Here is a 23,768-nt window from a genome sequence, read left to right on the forward strand (position 1 = left end):
GCTTCTGTGGTTTGTATTAGAGACGGTTTGAATTATACTTTATCATGCTGTGTCTTTTTGCACAAAAAAAACAAAAAAATGCAGCGTATAGACCTGGCCTCCAACAGTTCCACTTCAAAGTTGTTCAGCAATGATTTTGAATAACTTCATCCTCCCCAACCTGAGTGCATGTTGTCTCCTCCTCAATGCTCATTCTTTCAATTAATAGCAAAGCAAAGAGACGCCTGCTTTGCTATTCATTTTTCTCTTGCCAGCTTTGGATCCAATTTACACAGAATGAGGGAGAAAAAGAGAGCTTATGCACAAAAACCAACTCCAAAGACCGTTTACATCACATCTTCCTTTCATCTTTGCTAAACGTTGGATTCAGCAAAACATTCACTTAAAACCATTTCATAATTTAAAACTACGGTAAATGGAAACTTCAGACAAACAATGTAATACGCATACAAATGCAACTTGCAAACTAAAGTGAAAATTAGGTGGAATCAAGAACTAATCAAGAACTTCATCTTTGTTCCCCGTGGTGTACCGCCTGACACGGTAGATTCTCTTCCACATTTGTCCACATGTAATTTCACTGAAAGACTTCAGCAAAAACCGATTCCTCATAACATTTAAGTGGAAACTTCAGATGAAAAATGTAATACATGCAAAAATGCCACTTGCAAACTTAAGTGAAAATCTCCCAAAATGAGTTGGAATCAAGATAAAACTTTAAACTAAAGAGGAACTGTCTTTGTTCCTTGCGGTGCACCGCATGATTTTGTGGTAGCTTCCCTTCTAAATATCTTTGACGAAAGGCTTATCTACGAGGGCTTTCCTATTTTCTGCTTTGACTTCAGATAATTCCACGGTCCTTTCCAAAAAAACTCCATATGAAGTCATAATATATCCCTCTCTCAGAGTGCAATGAAATGCAAACAAGTCCCTAAGCCTCTGGATTTAGTCAGGTATAGGTTTGGTCTTATCGGCGTGGGCACGGAACTTTTATGATGATGTGGCTGAGCTCGTCAAAAGCACAGTCCATCGGAAAGTGACGAGTGAGAGCGATGGGAGATAGCTTGTCCCTTATGGCGTGGGGCGACAGGTGTGGAAACACAGCACGCTCTCCCTCTCAGTATAACAGTGAGAGGTGCTTTACAGAAGCTATTGTCTTACACACATATATGCATGGCTTCACGGGCTTAGCCAGTGGATCAGTAACATCCAGCAGAGAGCCGCAGCACCAACAGTTGGCTTTCACTACTCTGTACAGCTTTATGAAATATATCCTAACTTGACATGCGATACTTTGAGACACAATGGAAATGCAATCAAGCGATATTAAGTCAGAAATGCTATGGCAGTTGGTGTTATTGCACTCTTTTATTTAACAGCATATTTGATATCGCCTATCACATTATTATTCTAAGAAATCTCTTCAAGCACAGCTGTAAAATCAACTCTCTCCAGTAGGTTTTTCAAAGTGATGTGTGTCATACAGCATAGCTTCTGTAAATCATGTTGTATAACCCTCTGTGTACAGCAAGACAGCTCTTCCTTCTAATTATGTTAAATGACAGCCAGACTTATGTCGTTCCTGAGCCACACACGCAAGACAGCTTCTCTATTCCTAAAAACTGAAAACACTGACAAAAAATGTTCTATTCATTGAACAATCTACATCCCGGGAAGTTTAGGAGGTTTGAAAACTGAAAATGTTTAAGATTCTGGCAATAAAGCAAACACATACCACGACAGTCAGTATAGTTTGACAATCATGTAGACATGTGACCTTTGTGAGGGCTTTAGTGTACACATACGCAAAAAGGACAGGGCTGCACAATTAATTGACATTTTATGAAATTGGAATAATGACTAATGCAATATCTCAATTGCTGTAGGGGCAATATTTGGCAAAGGTCAAATGTGGTAACTAGGGGTGTAACGGTTCACAAACATTTCGGTTCCGTACGTACCTCGGTTTTTAGGTCACGGTTCGGTACGTTTTCGGTACAGCAGAACAAATTATCACAAAACATAAAATATATATATATTTTTTTTAATTATTATTAAACTGTGAATAATGTATTCACTCAAATAAGTACAAAATATCATAAATAAAGATTAATGTCCAGCATTTCGATGAACTGAAATAATCTGTATTTGAACCGTACTGTACTGTTTTTTTAAAGAAAGATGAACTTGTCCACATTGCTTGCCGAAAGGGCAGATCTGCAGGCACTAACAATGTCTCCTGCTGTGGAGAACACCCTCTCGCTATGGACAGAGGTAGCAGATACAGCCAGGTAGCGCTTTGCGGCAACATAAGGATATTTGGCATTTGTAATAGCTTTGGCTCGATCTAAACTTTTTGCGAGTGGTGGAGGCTTAAATGCTAGCGGGAGTTAGGTTTGCACTTCAGTCTTTTTTCTTTTGGTACCGGTGATATTCACGTTCACGTTCAAGCTTGATGTATTGCCAGCCGCGTAACCAATTTTATTTGAACAATGCCGACAAACAGCTTTGGTTCGGTCCACCTGTCTTTGTCCGTCATCCTTGTACGTAACTGCGAAACCAACATGTTCCCAAACCGGAGACTTCAATGATGCTGGAGGATTTTCGAGCTCAACTTTATCTGCGTTCGCCATTTCGACAGTTCCTGAAATTACTGACTAAATTTGAACGCATCTCTGTGACCAACTCTCATAGTATGCCTCTCGTCCAATTAAATGACTTGCTCGCTCTATGACGCGTTGAACCCATAGACTGTATATATAAATGGACGTAGGGTCCGTGACGTCACCCATAGGATTCTGCTGAGTTGCCGAGAATCCCTTAGTAGGCGGAGTCGGCCACTAACGGCTCGACAGTGACGTCAGAGTTCAACTCCCGCCTGTTCCAGCCTGCTTCAAATAAGGGCAAAGAGGCGGAGCCGAGGCGGGACCTCCTGCCACCGAGCTGGAAGTTCCAGAGCTAGCTGAAGCTACCAAGCTAAGCTAACATGCTCCCCATCTGCACACTGCCGTAGCATTTTATGTTTCTAAGGTAAGCGGACATGAAACTATTCAGCAAAACTATAAATAATAATCTAAGTTTTTAGCATAATACTTCAGAATCTTAAAACCCCTTAATGTTTGTATGCAATTGTGCTAAATTCAACACTGGAATCAAGCAAATATTAATATGTTTGCATGACATGAGTTATTTATATTTTGATATCACTTAACTATACGTTTAATACATTTAAGTCAAGACATTTAAGTCAAGCTAAGGTACATGTGATGGTAGCTAGTTAGTGCTCTTACCTGTGAGGCCTCCTCCAAACAGCATAATAACCAGACTGTACCATTACAACTAAGTACCAGTTTTAGATCCTTTACTTTAGACAAACAATTCAAGAGACAAAATGTATTTAAAGACCAATCTTTATTTAACTGTGCCTCTTAACCTGATATATTAGTTATACAGTATTGACAAACTAAAAAAACTGAGCAACTCAACAGTCAACTTTATATTTCTTATTGTCCAAAGCATTTATTATTTTCATTTTTCCCCTCTCATATTCAGTGTGGACGGATTGAGACAGCATGGTGTCCAGAGGGCTGCAGAGACTTCAGGGAGAAATCTCCGTGTGATGGACGTCCTGTCTGTTGGTGTGGAGAGGACTGAGGGTCTTTCCTCTGCGAGGAGGACCAGGGCTGATGGAGGAGCCCATGCTGGGCAAAGCTGATACCAACTGCACAGGCCTAGTCTGTCACGTTATTTGACTAAATGTGTTCACTTATACATTTAATAGGTTTACACCTACTGTCCATATGTGCTTTTTATTTAAAACATTTGATTAACTTTTGGTTCACATTTCAATAAATTGTATATGTATTTGCACTCCTTTTGTCCATTATTCTTACTGAAAATGTTAAATTACACATTCACATCTGACTGAAGATTGGCCCCATTTATTTGTGACATTGCAAACTCTGCAGTACAAGGCACAGGTGATGTGAAGCTCATAAAGTGAGGCAAATAGAAGTAATCGGCTGATGGAGTGTAGATGTAGAAATAGGTGCATTCGATCAGCTGACCGATTTTAAAATAAAAGTAGTTTCTTAGTGTACTGGTCTTAAAATCTCATAACATCAGCTTTTAATGTTCCTCTTGGATGTTCTTCTTGACCCTCAGAGAAGGAGAACATGTCGTGTCTTTCAGGCATGTCCTTTCCTAACAAAAATGACAGGAAACATAAAACATATTATTGAAGAACAAGTTTGTTATTTATGAAAGCAGTATGTTTGTGTGTTTAGGGGCTGTAGATATAATTATTTTGTAATTGTTATCTTTTTTTCAAAACGTAGTGCAACTGTAGAAGCTTGCTCTGTTGTCTCACTGAAAGAATAACTTTTACCACGTTTTTTACAGACAATATTGAGAGATAAATAGTAGCAGTTCTCACTATGTGTTAAATATCTTTGCCTTCAATACATTAAATTAGAAAGCTGACAAAATCATAGTGCTTGTTAACATCTAAATGTAACTGTTTGCATGGAAAAAACCCTCAACTTAACTGATGTGTAGGTGATCTAGTATTTAGTATTGTTTGATGGAATGTATATCAGTGTATTAAAGTCAATACTTCATTTATTTAAACCAATATCTTTCTTGATTCTTTGTACAGTATGAAAAAGGAGTATTTGTACCTGTGCTGAAGTTCACTGCTGTGAAGAGTCCAGTTCTGTCTCTTTCTCTCTGGTCCAGCCTGTCTGCATCACCTGGACACCTTAAACAAACAGATATGTATATGTAAAGTACCATGTGTACAAACAATATAACTGATTATCTTCTGTTGAACATGTTGGATTGTGTATTGTCCGAGTCAGGGTCCTTTTTATTTGACTGTAACTTTGGAAGTTGTTAGCATCGTTAGCACCAATGTAGCTACCACACGCTAACCCAAGCCTTAACATTCATTACGTAGCTGATTCAAATCATAAACACATCAATAAGTACTCGAATTTCACTTACCACAAAAACCGCATTCATGCACCGTCTGTTTTAACCGCAGAGCGAGTCACAATAGTCCGATATATACTGTAAGCATGAAGAACAAACAAACACGGCCGGGGTCAAGTTGTGTTCCCTGGATGAACTAAGCAGGCAGAGTCCCAGTAGCTTCACGGAGCTGCTAGCAGAGAGACAAGAAGCTAGCAGCAGCAGTCACTTGACAGAGCCGTCACTCAATGTGATCACGCCCTAATTTATGCAAAACCTTTAAGACCTAATATAAATAAAAGGGTCGTGTTAGAAAACAATTCACTCACAGATTCATAATCATGAAGGTGGAATCTAAATATATACATAATAATATGTAGTGCATCCATGGGTAGAAACATGTTTTTTTCTGCTGTAAATTTGGGCATTTTAACATGGGGGTCTATGGAAATTGCTCCTTTCTGCAGCCATCGCCTATCGGCCAATATATGAACTGCAGTGTGTAGCACTTCCGTATTGGCGTCCCGGCTCTTCCCCAGAGTTTGCCACTTGGTTGAACCCAATGTGAGCAAATTACTCTGAATGCTGCGACGCAGCACCTGAGAGTACTTCCAAAAAGTTGTTCACGTTCTCAATTTTTTACGTTTAACGTTATATTTGTTCGATACACTTCGGTACATACGTGTACCGAACCGAAGGGCCCGTACCAAATAATTTCGGTACGGGTACGTGTACCGTTACACCCCTAGTGGTAACATATCTGAATGAAAGTCCCAGCCTGCAAAACTTCTGTTCTACAGACTTAATGCAAAACATCCTTGTTTGGTACAGATCCTCTTAAAATAATAATTGTAATGCATTTTCTTAATGAATATTTATAATACAAATAATAATTTCCTCTACAATTACAAAGCAAATCAAATTTCATTCATATAGCCCCATATCACAAACACATTTGTCTGGTCTGTACAAACATAAATAACAATGTATTTAGATTTAGATTCAGGTAAGAATGTAAATTAAATTAAAATACAGGGTGTAAATCATGTAAAATGTACAATATCAGTCAATATACAGTAAACGCAATCAAAATAATGTTCCCAGTCGTCTTGCCCTAAATGTTACCCACATTTGCAACAACACTTGTGCAGCACCTTTAACATCAGTCCACGTAAAGATCGTGTTTCCCTGTCTTAGGGGGGGCGCTGCGCCACCCCAACGGAGCCCCGCGCCCCCCCTGAAATTCAAGGTGTTTTTAAAATGTTTTTGTATATATATATATAGCACCAAATCCCAACTGAAGTAATCTATCTACGGTCACTTTTCGCATTGAACATGTGCTCTTTTATTAAATAAACTAAACGCTTATGTTATTTATCCAATGTATGTGCATGTTTCAGTGTCCACTGCATTGCTTTGCACATCCACATTCTGTCCTCCGCTCTGTTTCTGAAGGGCGGCGCTCCGCTCCGACACTCACAGAAAGAGCGGAGGAAAGGAGGAGAACAACAAAGTGTAAAAAAGTAAAACAAGTTAGCATTAAAGCCCCGAGCTCTGCTGTTGGTCATGTAAGTCATGGGCGTAATTCCCACATGTCCCCCCCCCCCCCCCCATTGTTCAAAATCCCGTTTGTGTCCCCCTACTTTCAAATGTGTTTATTATAATTTGTTAACATCAAGCCGTCATCGTCACGGAGGAGCAGGACACACAGCCTGCCTAGGTGGACGCGCGCGAACACGAATGTAGCGTGCACATTCTAAAAATAGCTCACTGATGATGAGCTGATGATGATCATGATGATGATGATGATGAACCGCGGTTTTGAACTGGTGACAGAAAACAACAATGCAACGCCACCAAATTAGTGTAATGACTACTTGGGTGAAAAATAAGACGGGAGATGTGAGTTGGTTTATTCAGTAAATTAGCTCAGGATAATCAAAGTTTAAACAAATATTACCCTTCCCCCCCCCGCTCGCAATCATCGGCAGCACCCCCCCAAAGCAGTAAACCTAGGGGGAACACTGGATCCTGAGTTTTCAACCCTTTGACAGTCTTTTATGTGACATGGAGATAACGTATAGCTGGCTAGCATAGCAGGGTTAAGTGGTCAGTGTTTCTTCTCAAGTGCATCTGAGTGGCGCGTGAACATCAGGTCAGACCCCCTGACCCTCTCACTCCGCAGCTGAAGTAATGACAACAGCAGCCATTTCGAAATAGACTTATAGCCGCAGGGAGCACACAGAGCTACGGTGGAGGGAAATCTGCGATTGCGGAGAATATTATAAAGTGTTGTGTGTGTGGGTCAGGTTATCATTATGGATGTGTGACAATGTGTTATACCATGACATATCGAGTGTCACTTGGGGACACAACACAGGAAGGAAGGAATGTTGCACAATGTTTAGAAACAAATGACTTCTTTGTGCTTTATTGAAGTTGCTGCATATTGTATTTACATTCCTCTGGAATAGGATTGAGGTTGTTTACTTATTATTGTGGGCAAGTGTGGCAGACCAACATGGCATACTTTCTTCACACAGCTATTCTTCTTCTAAACAAGTCATTTGTTAAACACAATTTACTGTTTTGCTGGTCGACCGCTAATGTGTGACTATGATTCACAATTTTAAGTCTGTGAAATTACATTTTCTAAATTATGCAAATACACATGCACACATAATGTAACCTTGTGGATTGAGGGTAAACATATGGAATTGTTCCTGTAGTTTCAGATGTTGTGCATTAGTAGTGGACAGTGGTAATTGGAGCTGACTGCAGCAGACAGTTCTACTTAAGTCTGTCTGTGTGTGTGTGTGTGTGTGTGTGTGTGTGTGTGTGTGTGTGTGTGTGTGTGTCTCTCTCCTCTCTATGAAGCCCAGTCTACAGCAGGATTTGGCTCCCATGGCCTCTCGTAGTAATTGAATGCAGAGAGTGGGTGTCATTTGTCCTGTGTCCCTCTGAGGAAGGCACTCTTGCTCTGACAGATTTCCCACAACTGCAAATGGGGCGACTGCGCCTCAGGAGTTTTCCACTGGCTCTCTCTCCCTGCCTTTTGTGTGAATAATTTATTTACTTTTGTCAGTGATAGAGCGGTGATATGTAATTCGGCTCTGGCTAGTGAATCTGGTTCAGGTTCATTCAAACACTGTAATGACAAGATGTGATAAATACACAGCTCTTGTTATGTCAAAACAATGACATCTTGGAATGTTCTGAAAGTGCGTTCACACCGCTGCTCGACTGATGTGTCACTCTCTCCTGAAAAAAAAGGTCAAATAGCACGATATATTTGACAAAATGCATCATTATTGTATAGGATTGACCATTAATGCTTTCACCAAACATGTACACATTGAGATTATATATAAATATTCATCAGTAAAACCAACAATGACTAAGAGACTATAGACAAATAATAGAACTTCTAGAATAGTCTAGTACATTTAGAAAATTAAATTCCTTTACTGTACAAAATGGGAAAAGACAACACTTTAGCCATGTTAGGATATTCACAATCTTAGTTCACATATTTTCTCATATAACAATACAAAATATATTTAAAATCTATATATATATTGCTTAAAAAAGTTGTTTCTTAGTGTCTGTAGTTGTCTTGACCCGGCTATAGCTTTAAACATTACATTCACATGACATGCAGTCAAACAGCTCTGCGCGGTGGAAGCGCTACACTCGGCGATGCGCATAGCTGGAAATGTGTCACTGATTTCAAATGATTTCAACTTTAACTAACTTACTGCTGAACTTTTGACGCTCAGCCAATCGGATGAGAACTTAATGAAACGGCACAAGCTAGCAGGGGACTAGCCAAAACGAAACGTGATTGGCTGTTTTACTGCAAGACTATGAGCCCGACTTAGCAGTGATCAAATCATGTGAATGCAGCTATTAGACTGGCAACGTTAGGCAAGTTGTGTTTAATGTGTATTTCTCAGTGTCCATCATACAATCACATCATTTCGATTAACAAAACATGTGGTATATGCTGTATTATAACCTCTTAAAGGACAGTTTACGCCAGTGAATGCAGGCAGTTCCTTTGCTTCTGCAGTGACTTCCTTTAGTTTTCCGAAAACAGCATCATATGACTGTATTAAACATCAACAACTCCAATTCCAATTGAACATGCCAAACAAATCTATTTATCAAAATGTTGACTGGTGGTTGAAGACACGTGTCTACTAGGAGTGTATTTATGGTCAACTTTTTGCAGCCAACCAACTTGATGCTCGCTTTTCGCTTTTCGTGGTTGGCATTTGTTTGCAAGATTTCAATTATGAAAAGTCATCCAGACAGAACAATATACTGGAAGTCTTTTTAAATGCAAACACGTATCCGTTACCTCACTCTTTACCTGGTTGTCCTTGAGAGCAGTCATCCTTTGAAATGAGGCCCATCACAAGGTTTCCACAACTGTTTTAGGTGAGGATGCTGTTTGAATTTGGTGGGTTTCTTTATTTAGAATCAACAGTTGGAAGCTGTTTATTTTACCTTTTGTGTCAATGTGGCTGTTGTAAAACCCCTCAAGGCCACAACTGTAATTACGGTCTATAAACAAACATGACTTGAGTGTTCTTGAGCTCTGCTTGCAGACTGTAAAGTCATTTGGAATCAAGTGGAGAAGATGTCAATGGGAAATGGGAAAGTGCACAGTAGCTCCTGCATAATGTGTGCTTACACAGGAGTTTTGTAATTAGTTGGAGGAGGACAGCACTTATTTCACTGTCTGGTGAATGAGGCAAAAAGCTGTCTCTGGTCAATGGTGTCAGGTGTGGAGGGAAGCTAAGCTATATCTCAGGCAGCTTGACAGTGTGTTCTGCTTGGCTTTACAGAAGAAAGCGGAAAGCAGACATACAGTATGGATAGTAGGTCAGCTGAACTGTTCTATGTCTCCTTGAGTGATAAAGGAGATATTGATTTTGAACCTTATTTTCAGTGAGCGTCACTGAACTGTAGCACCTCGTATAACTCCAGAGGAAGAGGAGCAGCTGACACGTAGCAGTCTCTACTAGCCCTGGTATAGCCTTACCATAAGAACCTATATTCACTTTGGACAGGCCTTCTGTGCAAGTCTAACATAATGAAACTGAAGCGTAAAATCAGTCTACCTCAGACTACCTCAACATTGATTCACTACATCGAATTAACTGATGATGGCTGTCCACTTTTAATCAGCTACATTTTGATACTATCTCCAACAGCCAATCATTGCGTTCCAGTTCAACTTTAAATGTGTTTCCCCACTGTGTCAAATCCAAATGTATTATACTGTAGACACATAGACAATTTACAAATAAAAACAATACTATCTCCCCCATCCCAGGTAATAACCAGAGGAACACATAGATTTGTGATTAAAAATAACACTTAATACAAACACATTTATGTGTGTATATAAATATAAAAATACAAATAAGAAAGAATACACCTATAATAAAATACAATCAGTTAAAAGCTCAATTAAAAGGTGGCCCTTGAGTTAGCTCTTAAAAGTATGAACGCTCTCTGCTGCCAACAGGTCTTCTGGGAGGCTGCTCCACAGTCGTGGCCCGTAGTAATAAAGATACGCCTCGCCATGGGGTCTTTGTTTTCCCTTTGGGTATGATTAAAAGGCCAGTACCAGAAGACCTGAGGTTTCAGGTGTTAATGCTGAGTCTCTTCTGATTGAAAAACAAATGACAGGCACATCAGTTCATGGATCCAAAGCTGGAGGTCAAACAGTTTAATTAAAAAAAGAAAAGATGGCCAGACTATTGTTGAAACAGTTGAAATCAGTTAAATTGGCAAGACGATAAAGGTGCAGGCATTTGTTTTGAGAACAGAACAAGGGGCAGCTGCACATTGCTGCTTGATCTAGATCTAACACGCGTTATTAAAACAGCAGGTGTGCACTCATCAGACAGATTCCAAGTACTCCATTCTGTTCCGCAATGTTGGATAATCGCCAAGGTCAAGTAAATATAAAAACACTTTTAAATATCATGTCGTGTTTTATTTATGCAACATATTTAATGAGGATCAGATGAGAGATCATTCAAATATCACATCAGGTGTGTTTGTTTGAGTCTGCTTTGAATACATCAGAGGTAACACCCAGCAGGTTGAAGCACACACTGCTTGCAGACCCTATTCGACCCACCCATATTGGACCCACATGAGAGCAATTAAAAGATAACACGGTGTCTTTTTGTTTGGAGCCAGTCACGCATTCTGTTTCACACCATTACTTTGTTGTATCGGATGAGTAAGTGTTTCTCAGAGGAAGGAAGCACATCCAGTGTACATGAATTGTTGTTTACTTGTTATTTACTTTGAAGTCTGAGAGTCTTAAGTCACATACATTTGAAAAATACCGTAAACTTCACTAATGCAAATTGACTCTTACTAATATTTGGTATGCCTTTGGTTATGAAGAGAATGCCTTTGATCCTTCAAGCCTAAAGCATGTATTTATGTCCCTCTTCCAGCATGGCACTATTCAATAAGCTAAACCCTATGGCTGTGGATTTGCACACTCGGAGAACAAGAAAAACAACTTTGTGCCAAATGTAACAGGATCTCAGGAGTTTTTGTTTCCATTATGATCCAAGGGCGGCTCATCCCCTCTAACTAACCCAACTTGACATCCAGCACCAGGGTTACCTCCACCTTCTATACTTAAAACACATGACCACCCTTTTTACAGCACTCTCAGTAAAGAGCTGTGAAAATGAAGACGTTTCTTCTAATTTCACACTCGGCGCTTGATCGTTAGGCTCTTATTATGCCCCATTTGCTTCCCTCCACTGGCTGTGATGAAAGCGGGGCAAAGAGGCCATGACAGGACCAAAAGGGGCCCTCCATCAAAACACATTTTGTTTGGGGTCTTTTTTAGCCCGGATCAACCCATTCCCCCCACATCACCGCCAACACTTTCCCCTGCAGTTTCCCCTGTCTGCGTCCCTCATTAGCAGCAGCCCCCACCTGTCTCCTCATTCACTTTTTATCAAACTGCGATTGTCCAACGCTCTCTGCTCACAAGCGGACTGCCCGCTTTTGTTTAATTGGCCCACAGCTCCCCCCACTGCTCCTCAACAAGTGGGAAGGTCAATGGCTGCTCATGACCTGGGATGATGATGTCTGGCAGTATGGGCCAAATGACAGATGTATCCTTAAACCACACCAGCAACCTGCAGCTAGCATGCGGGTAGCTGTATTTATTTAAAGCTTCTAGACATATTTCTAATTAAAAAACACTCTTGAAAGTGTTTTGGTAAGACCACTTACAAATTAAATGTTCCAAGTCATACTAGCTGTTACAAAAAAAAACATTTTTAATGTTCAACTTTAAGGACAATAGTTTTTCTTTGAGCTAATAAGGACTAAAGGGTCACTAAGACACGAATAAAAAAGACTTATTATTTTTCTTTTTGTTGGTTAAGCTGCATTCAGTTTACTCTCATTATAATTGTTCTATTCTTTTTGGCCGTACTTCAGTCCTCTGTGGTTGGCTCTTTTGATGGTTTGGATTTGAGTTTGGGTCGAGCCAGGCATCACATTGACTCAGTGTTTATTAGAACATGGGAATTAAGAACCAAAGTCGTTCTAATTAGTCCGAAAGTGTTTGATAGAACGCCGGTTTCGCAACAAGAGGGGTGACTTTCTTCTCCCAACTCGTCAAAATCTGTAAAAATCCTCACTAAGTGGGCACTAATTTGAGAAATTACATCAGCTGTGAAGTGAAGAGTGAAGCGGAGAGGTCGAGCTGTGGAAGCAGTAGAGGGTGCAGCTGATTCACAGTGGCTCTGGGGGGGTGAGAGCAGCATTTCTTCTTAGCTGAGAAGCCGGGGTCAAGGTCACGACCTGCTTGGTGGTTAAAGGGCATAGTGTTTAAAGCTGGTTTGATCCATGGCCAAGGGTCAGGGAAACCACAGAGGCTGCATCTGGAGTCCGTACAGACAGAGCAAGGACTCCAATTGGTGTGTAATATGTGGACTTTGAAGCTGAATAGCATACTGAAATGTGCCCCTCCATTTTTCTTTATATGATTACCTGTGTAATATGATTATGTCAGTTTAGTGTGACTTTGATATTGGAAAAGTCATGTCATGTTTCCTCAGTGCTTCACTGTAGGGAAAAGAGCTTTCACCGCAATGTCAATAACCCATTACCGTATGTGCTCTGAATGTGTCCCATTACGACGCAGTATTAAAGTAGGACACGCATATCACATAAACCAGAAACTTTTCTGCTCTGTTCAAGTGTCTTAATTTCACGTCTCCGGTATCTTTCAAAGCATTACAAGATGTGAACGGTTTCCTCCATGGGAGGAAAGGAAAAGGGAGGGTCAACATCAAAGCGCTCTGCCTGTACAAAGCAAATGTTTTTAACACCCCTTAATACAGTACTCAAGCCAAAATACATGTAACAGTTATTTGCAGCTTCACATTTTAAAAGGTTAAAAAAAGGCAATCTGATTTAGTCTATAAGCCAAATAGGGTGTCAAATGAAAATCTGATAATGAAGACCTTACTTTGTTTAATTCACCAGTCAAAGCCTTGGTACAACACACAGATCATTCAGACAGCCCTAATTGGAACTAAATCAATAATCACACAACTGCTGTTCATCGAAAAATCCCCAAACATCAAAGTATTATTTCTCACACAGATATACCATCTCTTTACTGGTATTGAAATATCAAACCACTTTATTTACTTGACTCAACACTGGAGTTAAGGTCAGAGTGTGGAACCTATGAGCAATATTAAAGGGGCCCTATTATGTTTTCTGGGATTTCCCTTTTCTGTAGTGTGTTTCCGTGCATGTAAACGGTCTGCAAAGGCTAACATCCCAAGTTTTCCTCCAGAGGGAGTTTCTCTCCTAAACACTCACCACCTTTTTGAACATTGAAGCATGTATATGTCAAAGTACTGGCAGAAAATACAAACATGGGCATTAGCATAATGTGTCCTCTTTAAGCCAAGAAATGTGAGGACACTCTGAAGGCTGTTTTGCATTTCTTCCTTTTAGATTAGTCATTGGAGATATTTAGTTTATTTGCAACATCTAATCAATGTAATCAAAAACATTGCTTGAGTTGATTAATCCCAGTAATCAAAGTATTATAAAGTATGCATGAAAACATTCATGTTATTGCTACCAAATAGGTATCAGCGGGGCTTTATGATGTTCATATTAATTGGAAGCGTTCAGACCGTTTACTGCTTTACAGCTGAATTGTGCCTAATTGGATGAATCGAGTTAACTATGTGCCTAATTACCAGTTTTGTTTTTCATAACATGTTGTATTTAAGTCTTCTTTTCAGAGCAGTCAAATGTAAACATGCTAATGGACTGTGTGTTTTTGTCTCAACAGTGGGAGGAGGTGAGCGGTTATGATGAAAACATGAACACCATCCGGACGTACCAGGTCTGCAATGTTTTCGACAACAATCAGAACAACTGGGTACGGACAAAGTACATCCGCCGTCGTGGTGCTCAGCGGATCCACGTGGAGATGAAGTTCTCGGTGAGGGACTGCAGTAGCATTCCCAACGTGCCTGGCTCCTGTAAAGAGACATTTAACCTCTATTACTACGAATCTGACTCGGACACAGCCAGCAGGAACTCCCCGGCCTGGATGGAGAACCCCTGGATCAAAGTGGACACCATCGCAGCAGACGAGAGCTTCTCCCAGGTGGATCTAGGGGGCAGAGTGATGAAGATCAACACTGAGGTCCGGAGCTTCGGCCCTGTGTCACGAAACGGCTTCTACCTCGCCTTCCAGGACTACGGCGGCTGCATGTCGCTCATCGCTGTTCGCGTCTTCTATCGGAAGTGCCCACGCATCATCACCAACGGGGCGTTGTTCCAGGAGACGCTGTCGGGAGCAGAGAGCACCTCCCTGGTGGCTGCACGAGGTGTTTGCATCCCCAACGCAGAGGAGGTGGACGTGCCCATCAAGCTGTACTGCAATGGAGATGGAGAATGGATGGTTCCCATTGGACGCTGCATGTGCAAGGCTGGGAACGAGGCTGTGGAGAATGGGACTGTCTGTCGAGGTATGTTCTGCTCTTATAATGCCTTTCTTAAATCTGCTAAGCATTCTTCTTTCATAATAACATATCAAAAGGATGTTTATATGTAAACTACTCCAGGGGAATATGCATGCCCATTCAATAAGATATAAGCGACTGATACATGGTCATGGATTAATAAAACATGATGGAAGGTATGCATTATTTGCATAAATTACCCCTATTGAAGCCATCACATTTTGATAAAGATGATTTATGTTTATTTATAACAGAAATGCGCAGATGAAAATGGCAAAAAATGATGCCTGGGGCTTGATCTGAAAATATACAGCTGCTGTGGCTGCAAAACATGTTCAGTCAATCTTTCTCAGCTGGCATAAAGGGATAGGAGTTGCTCATCATTCGTCGTAAATCATGACAACAGCCTGTCAGGGAAACATATTTATGCACATTTTTTAAACCTCAAGACCTGCGTGTTTTTGTTCTGTCTTGCACACTTTACCAAGAATACTATAGAAATGCTTCAGCCTATAGAGAAATGCCTCTATTCAAACATGCTCATGCTTATCAATTCAAAGAAAACAGCTATTTCTGCGCTCATCTTTTGTTGATAGAATGCCTCCTTCCCTCCCTGAGGACAAAGAGGATATTTTTCAAAATTGCCTTCATTTCCCTATGAATTGGAATACCTCACGGGCAAATCGATTCTGGCTTTTCAAAAACATCAATGTAGCCAACGTTTACCTGTGCCATGCCCTATCTCCTATCTGGCAGGTGGTATTTGGTCAACGTGCTTAGGGATCTCGATCACTTGAAACTGCGTAGCCCGCAGACTGGAGCCGTGCCGCTTCAGCCAACACAACAAACCACCCACCTGCGCTTCAGATCGCCGTGTTGCTGCCTCTCTTATGTGCGCCTGTAATTACAACACAAACCCCGGTGTCTGTGTGCTGGGACGGGGAAACGTGATGGGTGCTGCCTCCCGAACACTGCCAGGGCCCGTTCAATGACTACTAATGAGGACAGGCACCAGCCTCCCTCCTTAAGGAATACTTGCCAATAAAAGGGAACATGAATACCGCTACTCTGCTGTAGCCAGCCGCTCTGAATCCACATCCCCACGTCATTACACAAAGCCGCTTGTTTTTTGACCTACATGTCGTTCACTGCGCGAGGTGGATTGGAAACATCTCGGGGGTGTCATCGGTCATGTCGTTTTGGGCTAAACGGGATTATACAATTAAATTCTGTCAGCGCGAAGCATGTTGATTTCATTTATATCCTCACACAGTTTTGACTGAATAGGGTTTTAACCTTCTTAACCTTCTTCTTCTTCTTTGACCTGCTGCTGCACACCGGCTTTGTTGGCCAAGGTCCACGAGAAGAGAGGCTGCCTGCATGCTCTCTTCTCCATCACCCCCACTGCAGTCGTGACAGTTATAGATCTGAGCACTGCAGGGCTCATCGACAAACTGCAGTGACCCTGACAGAAGCACACACTCCTCCTGTACACAGACGCATTCCCACCGTGCTGCTCTCCGTCACTTCCCTGATCACGTGACTGGATATTAAAGCTTTATGAAAAGAATGCATTATATGAGAGTGCAGCTGAAGAATGGAGAAGGATTTTATGGCTCCATACAATAGTTATGAGCCTCGGTGCAAACAACCCAGCAGTGTGTATTCTACTCAAAGGCAAACCATAACAGATAAAAAGGATACTATTCGATGCTTAGTTACCCCATTCTTCTGAAGCCTCTTTTTGATGGAAGACCACCACCACTCTTGTCATCTTCCTAAACACTGAAAGCTGATATCGGTGTTTGAAAACTGTGGTCAGTCGCCGCCTTTCAACTGCCAGAAGTCGGATAATGAATTGATCTATGAAAGATGCGCCTTGGCCTGCTGATATTATGGGGTAATGAATTGATTTGTGAGAGGTGCCCTCGGAGGGGTTTGCAAGATATCCTGTTTCATAGCGGGATTATGGAGCTTCAGAGATATAGCATAAAGCATCTGAGATGAAAGAGACTGTACTGTAATGTGAAGGACGCGACCAATGCTTTGTTCCAACATCCCCGCAACTAAACGTGTAATTACGCTTGTAACAATTAAATCCTTGGCAGGGATCCCGGCAAATAATTATGCTGTCATGAAATCTATCAAAATATTGATGGTAGGGATGCGCACATGAAATTGCTGAAGCCTTTTTCTCTGATATTGTCTTCCAAGTCAGATTAAGTTTCTCCATGTTAGAGGTCCTGCACCACACGGGGGTTTTTCAGAAAAGGGAGATCCTGCTTCCCTTTCGAGCCCCGAGGACACATGGACACATGAGGTCCTGTTTGCCCTTGCTGTTCACTTCCAGAAGGAAAAGCATTCTCTTCACTGGTGCACAATGAGAGCCATGCTCATGGGTGGAAATGCAAACTCGCTTAACAATGCCCGTGTGTGCTTTATCACTGTAATCTGAGCATCTAACCCCCTGCTAGTGTGAGTTCAGGGGTCTCCGCTGTGGGAGCGTGGCTCCCGTTATAGTACAGTGAAGATTCAGATGGAGACAATCAGTCACAGCCACACGAACAGCTGGAGTCATCTTTTTGTTGTGTTTTTCTTAATTATTGTGTTTGGTGAGGAAGGGAAAGCATCGTAAAACACAGCGCCGCATTTCGTGTGGCCCTGTGTTCCAGATTTGTTGGAACAATAGTCAACACATAACATCACACAGCAGGACGGTGGATACTAAAGTGCAACTGTTACATGATCTGCACGCTCTTCCACTTATGTGCAGTTAAATAATCTTGCCTGTGAAACCAATCTGGTTGCCTCAGAATATATATATATATATTTTAAGAATAAAAAGAAGTACATTGCACTGCATCTTGTATACAGTGTTTTACTGTAGATAATCAGATTACAGTTCCTGATGTTAAATGCAGAGATGCACTTGCAAACATGCCTCCCAATGGACTTACTGTAGCACATTCCACTGTACATGCACGACAGTCATGTACTGCTCTGATTGTTGGGGGGAGTGTGTGGGACAGAAACTTTTGGATTTTAGCGTTTGCAGACCGTTTACATGCACTCAAACCTATTCAGGAACTACAGGAAAAGGAACACCAATGAGCAGAATAGGTCTGCTTTAATCTCTTAGTGAGGTCTGGGTAGTATGGCTGCTCGGAATCGAGGCTCCTGCAGTTGCACCCAGAACAATTAGATTAAGGCTTCAGTAATTCTTCAACCTAATGCGGTTGTAGATAAAGAGAGTTAGGGGGATCGAGTGCAAAGGTAGGTGCCATGATTGGATAGGCATGATTGCATGGAAAAGAGAAGGGGAGGAGGCGAAGGCAGGAAATGAGTCCCCCTAACCCACTGTCAGAATCCCAATTATTGCAGCCTCTTCGTCTGGAGAGGATTTGAGGGTGGAAATCAGCGTAGCACAGACGAATCCACGCCGCCGCCTTTATTTCCCTGGGTGCCTCTGCCTTTAATGGCAGCTCTAATTGACTAACAGCGCACGTGGGGCACAGCCACGCTGATGACTGGATGTCAGTCTTCCGCTCTGGAACAAGACACAAAGCGAAAAACAAAACAACACACCCCCTCAAGGCTCTTGCTGCATTGTACATTGTGCAAACAGAGATGAAGGAAGGTTTGCATTTGGCTGCGGTAACGGCGAGAGAGAGTGAGTGGGAGAAAGTAAGGATAAGAGAGCGGGAGACCAAAATGTCAACAGTCTGCCTACACAATAGGCACTCACATAATATTATGTGTTTGTAAGTAAAAGCCACACTTATTCTCTTAGATTGATGGCGGCTTCGGGTGCTGTTAGGAGAAGATCGTTTAGTTAAGTATAAGGCATACAAATTGGTGTCGGAACAGATGCTGCAACATGTGTCTGTTAAATTATATCATAGACAACATTACTTAATTTCTGCACCATAGGCAATATCACTTAATTTCCATTAGTGGAGTTCCTTTAAACCCAATACAGGTTGATTTGTGTTTGATAGAGATAGACACAGTGTAGGATGTCGTAACAGCAGGAGGCACGCAGACGAGCTTTAAGACATGTCATCCTGTCCGCAGAGGCCCCCGGGGAACATGCAGAGCCTTTATCCCCTCTTCCCCTCTGTGATAGGATTTCAGTATGGCCAGGTGCTTTTTCCCCCCTGTCTTTCAGTCTGTTCTGTCCCTGCACACATCCATATAGCAGGAGAAAGAGCGGGGGAGCCATTCACGAGAGGAAGGGAGAAACCTAATGAGTGAAATCTTCCATACAGCCCTTCTTATATACATTACAGCATAGTTATTGCACCAATGACATGACAGGCCTGAATACATATGCATACATGTACCATGCTATCATGTGCACACGTTGGAACATTATATACGCACACAGAGGAACTCTCTATCATCCTCACAGCACATTCATCACATGCGGACGTGATAACGTGACCTGCGATCCCTGCGAATCTCCCTGAACTCAAAGATCACGGCCTGTTAAGCCCGTAAACGTTTTCCATGTGTTTCAGCACATGCTGGTCCCTGCTCCACATGCCCCCTCTGTCACACTCCTCCTTACCCCACACTATATGTTGAATCTCAAATGTAGGCTCTACGACCTCTAACAATACCAAGACCTTTTTTAAATATGTTTTTGGTCATCTGTGGAGGCTTCCTGCAGGTCTGGTTCTTGCTTGTAACACCTATTCCTGTCTTACCCTGAGCCCCGTGATACCAGAGCCTGATGACCACAGACTGGTGTTTCTCCATGTGGGAGAAACTGGGTGACAACCCTGAGACCTTTTGCTTTAGTTTGATACATTTACCTTAGTGAGGCTGTAGGGACTTTAAGGAAATGAGAGCCGTGCAGTGTGTGTACTGCCGAGATCCTTCCATATGTGCCTCCCTTTTTCATCAGGGACAAGGCCGGGGCTTTGTCAAAACAACCCGTCATGTGCGCTCTCTCAGATGTCCTCGCATCGCGTCCCGTCAGAGCCCTTTCGACGAAGGGAGACTGATTGATCAAGCATCTGTCTGGATAAAAGAGGAGAAACAATCGGGCTCACTGTTTAAGACAGGACTCCTTGGGGAGTATCAGTGACCTTGTTTTCCAATGATATATTAGAACTCGGTCAACATGGGGAGAAAATGGTGGTGTTGTATGCCGTTGACCTACATTAGAGCTATTCTAAATGTGACAGCGAAGAGAGAAATCATATTCATTCCTGGCGTTGGTGGGATATGCCACATGCAGTCTGTTGCTGGAGCATTCAGGAGATGAGCACACATTGTTAACCCCTTGGTCATTCACTAAAATGCTGAAAGGATTAAAGGGGATATATTATGCACATATTCAGGTTCATATTTATATGTTGTGCTTCTACCGTGACGTGTTTCCATGCTTTAATGTTCGTAAAGGTCTTTATTCTTCTCATACTGCCTGTGCTGCAGCACCTCTTTTCACCCAAAGCTGGCTGGCTTTGTTGTGATTGGTCAACCTCTTATAGACGTCCCACTCCTTAGCCTATTGTATTAAGTACAATGTGTTGGAGCGCCAACAAGTAGAAGTGTCTTCTGTGACATAGTGATGTCACTATGTTACGGAACTAATCAAAGGAGTCCAAACGAGGTGTTCAGGAAGGTCGGGATTGTATGAGAGAGAAACTCCCTCTTTTGGGAACGTCAGGATGTTTGCCTTTGCGGACCACTTACATAAAACAATATAACACACTACAGGAAAGGGACAACTCCAGCAAGGTAAAATAGGGCCCCTTTACTGTAAGTCTATATTCTCCATCACACTGGATGGTTATTTAATCCCATACGACATCATAGTATTGCAGCATAATACCCTCCGCACATAAAGGTGCATACTGTTGCTGCATGTGCTCAACCTGAATATGTGCCCAGACTTTGAAACTACAAAAACATCTGTTAGTCATATAATTCGCCAGCTATTCATTGTGTTGCTGCTCAGTTGGGTTGAATTATTTGACAGTTGGTTCCTTTGAGAAGAACTTTGACGACAGCACCTTATGTAACTCTATGGCCTCAGTGTGCAACAGCCCCTCACTTTGACTTAGTACTACTACCAGCAAAACCTGGAGTTGTTCTTCCTGTGCGTAGAAGAATCCAGAAGTACAATGGAGTCTAAAATAAGCAACATCACGCGCCAACAGAGATCTCTCGCCTGTTAAAATACAGGTTATCAAAAATTAAACAGCGGCATTGTGAGGCGGAGATATGCGCTAATAACCAAGAGAGATCATGTCTTCTGAGCAGCCTTCGGAAGACTTCATAGAGTGTTACTGCTGTGAACTTCCTTACTGCAGTATTTCTTTCATTTCAACGGTTTGACTTCAACTGAGGGATTACTTAGAAGATTTCCTGATACAGCTCCTTTCAAAACAAATTAAATTATTCTGAAAAAGTGTGGTTGTCAAATTAATAAAAAGCTGCTTGCCTCAGTACTTGAAAATAATATTTTCTTTGTAGATATTTTTGACTGTCCCGTGAGGAAGCCCCTCTTTCCATCTCTAACATTGAACAACTTTAAAATGCCCCTATAATTGTTTGCCTCTACTGTGACATTTACATGTTTTAATGTCTAAATGTGCTGGAACTCTAGCCAATAGAAGCGTGTTTGTTACATAGTGATGTCACTATGTTACGGAAGTAAATGATTTCAATAGAGGCTTTTATAACACATAAAGGGAGAACCCCTAAGAGCATAATAGGGCCCCTATACATATGGAGGTGATACAAGTTGTTAATTCAAAGTGTCTTTTCCTGTACATCTTAGATGACTTTCCGGACAATGCGAGGTCTACTTTGTTTTGTGCCATGACTCAGCATGCACTGTAAATCTCTGAGATGTCGATATCTCTCTCTCTCAGTGTCATTAAGATAAATTCCTGTGCATTTAATTGCTTGGCAATCAAACTGATTTATATTCCGAAAGTCCACCCTGCCGTTCTCGATGGAAAACAGAAAGGCTGGGTGAAATGAGCAGCTCGTTCCAGTGCATGAGACCAAATAAGAAAAACCAACAAACGGAAAGTATCCTTCGACTCAAGGGGCAACGTCTCTGTTAACCTCAGTGCATCCCTATGAGGTGATCGTGTCCACACAAGCTGTATCTACTCACCGGGGCCTCTGCACTGTTTGAACACAATCAACAACCAAATCAAGCAGTTTGTATTGAGATTTATTTTAGTTTGGGTTTAATTCCGAATTCTTTAGAAATCCCCCGGCTAATGTCAGCTCTAAAGTTGGACGGGTAGCAAAGGTTTCCGTCATCATGCTCCCCGGGAGGTTTCCGAGTGGTGTTTGTGTTGGAAATTGGACACATGCCTGTAAAGCTGCGTCAATGTGAAGTGAAGCTCTCCCCTGTCGAGAGCCACCGCTGCAGGACTTTGTTTTCTTTGCCAGGTGTAACCTGTGACTTCCTGACTTCTGACAATACTGGTTAATATGTTTTTGGTCAATAGAGATATTGCTTTGTCCTTCGCTATATTAAGTATCAAGGCCCAGGGGATATTAATGAAAGAGTTACACCTGCAAACTGACATCATTCCAGATAGGCATCGATATCAAGTTCAGAACAGTCAGATTATTATCAGGTCAAAAGAAGGCCTACTAATGATCCACTTAACGCGAGTCTACAGACACGCTAGCACCTGAGGGGCTTTTTGCTCAGCTGCTTATTCTCACAACTTTCTTTAGCCTATTCACATCTTAGGTAAGCTTTTTAGCATGCTAACTTTTGTGAAAGTACAACACCATTGGCCAACTCACTGGTGTTGCTAGAGGGAAATCACACATTTAGTAGATGTCGATATATTTCTCATGAGAAGTGACCACTGGTGGCGCTAAAGAAAAAATCAGTTGATCCGCAAAGTCAATACGATTAATCTTCTGTACCCAGTAACCTTCTGTACCAAATGTCATGCATTTATTTTTACGATAGTTCAGTGTGGATGAAAGCATTCAAGCAAGCGACACACAGATACTCCTAGTAAGCGATAAACTGTCCCAAAAAAAGACAGAAAAAGGCAATAAAAGGGTATTTGGAGAACACAAACACTTTATTGAGAGCTCAATTTGAACACGAGCTGTTCCATTTTTCAAAGATTGGTTTTGTATTCCGTCACACTCTGTTGATTGTTAGCAGTATTTAATAATCTCACTCCATACTTTTGCTTGTTTATCACAGTACCCAATTCAAAAGGGTAATTTTGCAGGATGAGCCGACTTGATGCTGGGCAGGAAAACAATCTTGGCTCCAGTGGCCTGGTTTAATTGTTGAAAGCTGGTTGAGGGGGGGATGGTTTTGCTGCAGGGGACAGCTCAGGTTTGTAAAATGGACTACTTACAGAATGTTCTGGATGTTAAAACTTTTTACATCCCTTTGGGCAGCGACTAAGCAAATAAATTACTCAATATAATGAGCTGTTCAAGTCTCCTGCGGAATTCCCAAGCTGAAAGGTACGGTTGGACACGCTTTCTCTCATTCTTATAACTCTTGTGAAGAACGGGGTTCATCCAAAGGATACGTGTTTTTTTTTACCCTAGCCTCGGCAGATGAAAGCCGTAGCACATTCAGCTAGGCTAATCCCCATCTAGTCAGATTATTCCTACCACTACATTGTTAAATGTACCAGTGGTTTAAGGGTGAGAATAATCTCCCCACGTTACTCATCTCCCCCTGTTCTTCCCTTCCACCTCTTGTTCCTCGAGTTGTGATTA

The 23,768-nt window shown here is 41.7% G+C and overlaps 1 protein-coding gene across 2 annotated transcripts in view; it reads left to right on the top strand.

Annotated features, from left to right (window-relative positions):
- ephb2b (eph receptor B2b) overlaps positions 1–23,768 on the top strand; it is a 137,494-nt gene that overhangs the window by 56,162 nt on the left and 57,564 nt on the right. For both annotated transcript variants that reach the window (XM_034082980.1, XM_034082981.1), the window contains exon 3: positions 14,351–15,035. In XM_034082980.1, coding sequence (XP_033938871.1) covers positions 14,351–15,035 — 685 coding nt within the window. The remainder of the gene's footprint in view (positions 1–14,350; positions 15,036–23,768) is intronic.

This window comes from Pseudochaenichthys georgianus, chromosome 5 (genome assembly GCF_902827115.2).
Source record: "Pseudochaenichthys georgianus chromosome 5, fPseGeo1.2, whole genome shotgun sequence".
Taxonomy (NCBI): Eukaryota; Metazoa; Chordata; class Actinopteri; order Perciformes; family Channichthyidae; genus Pseudochaenichthys; species Pseudochaenichthys georgianus.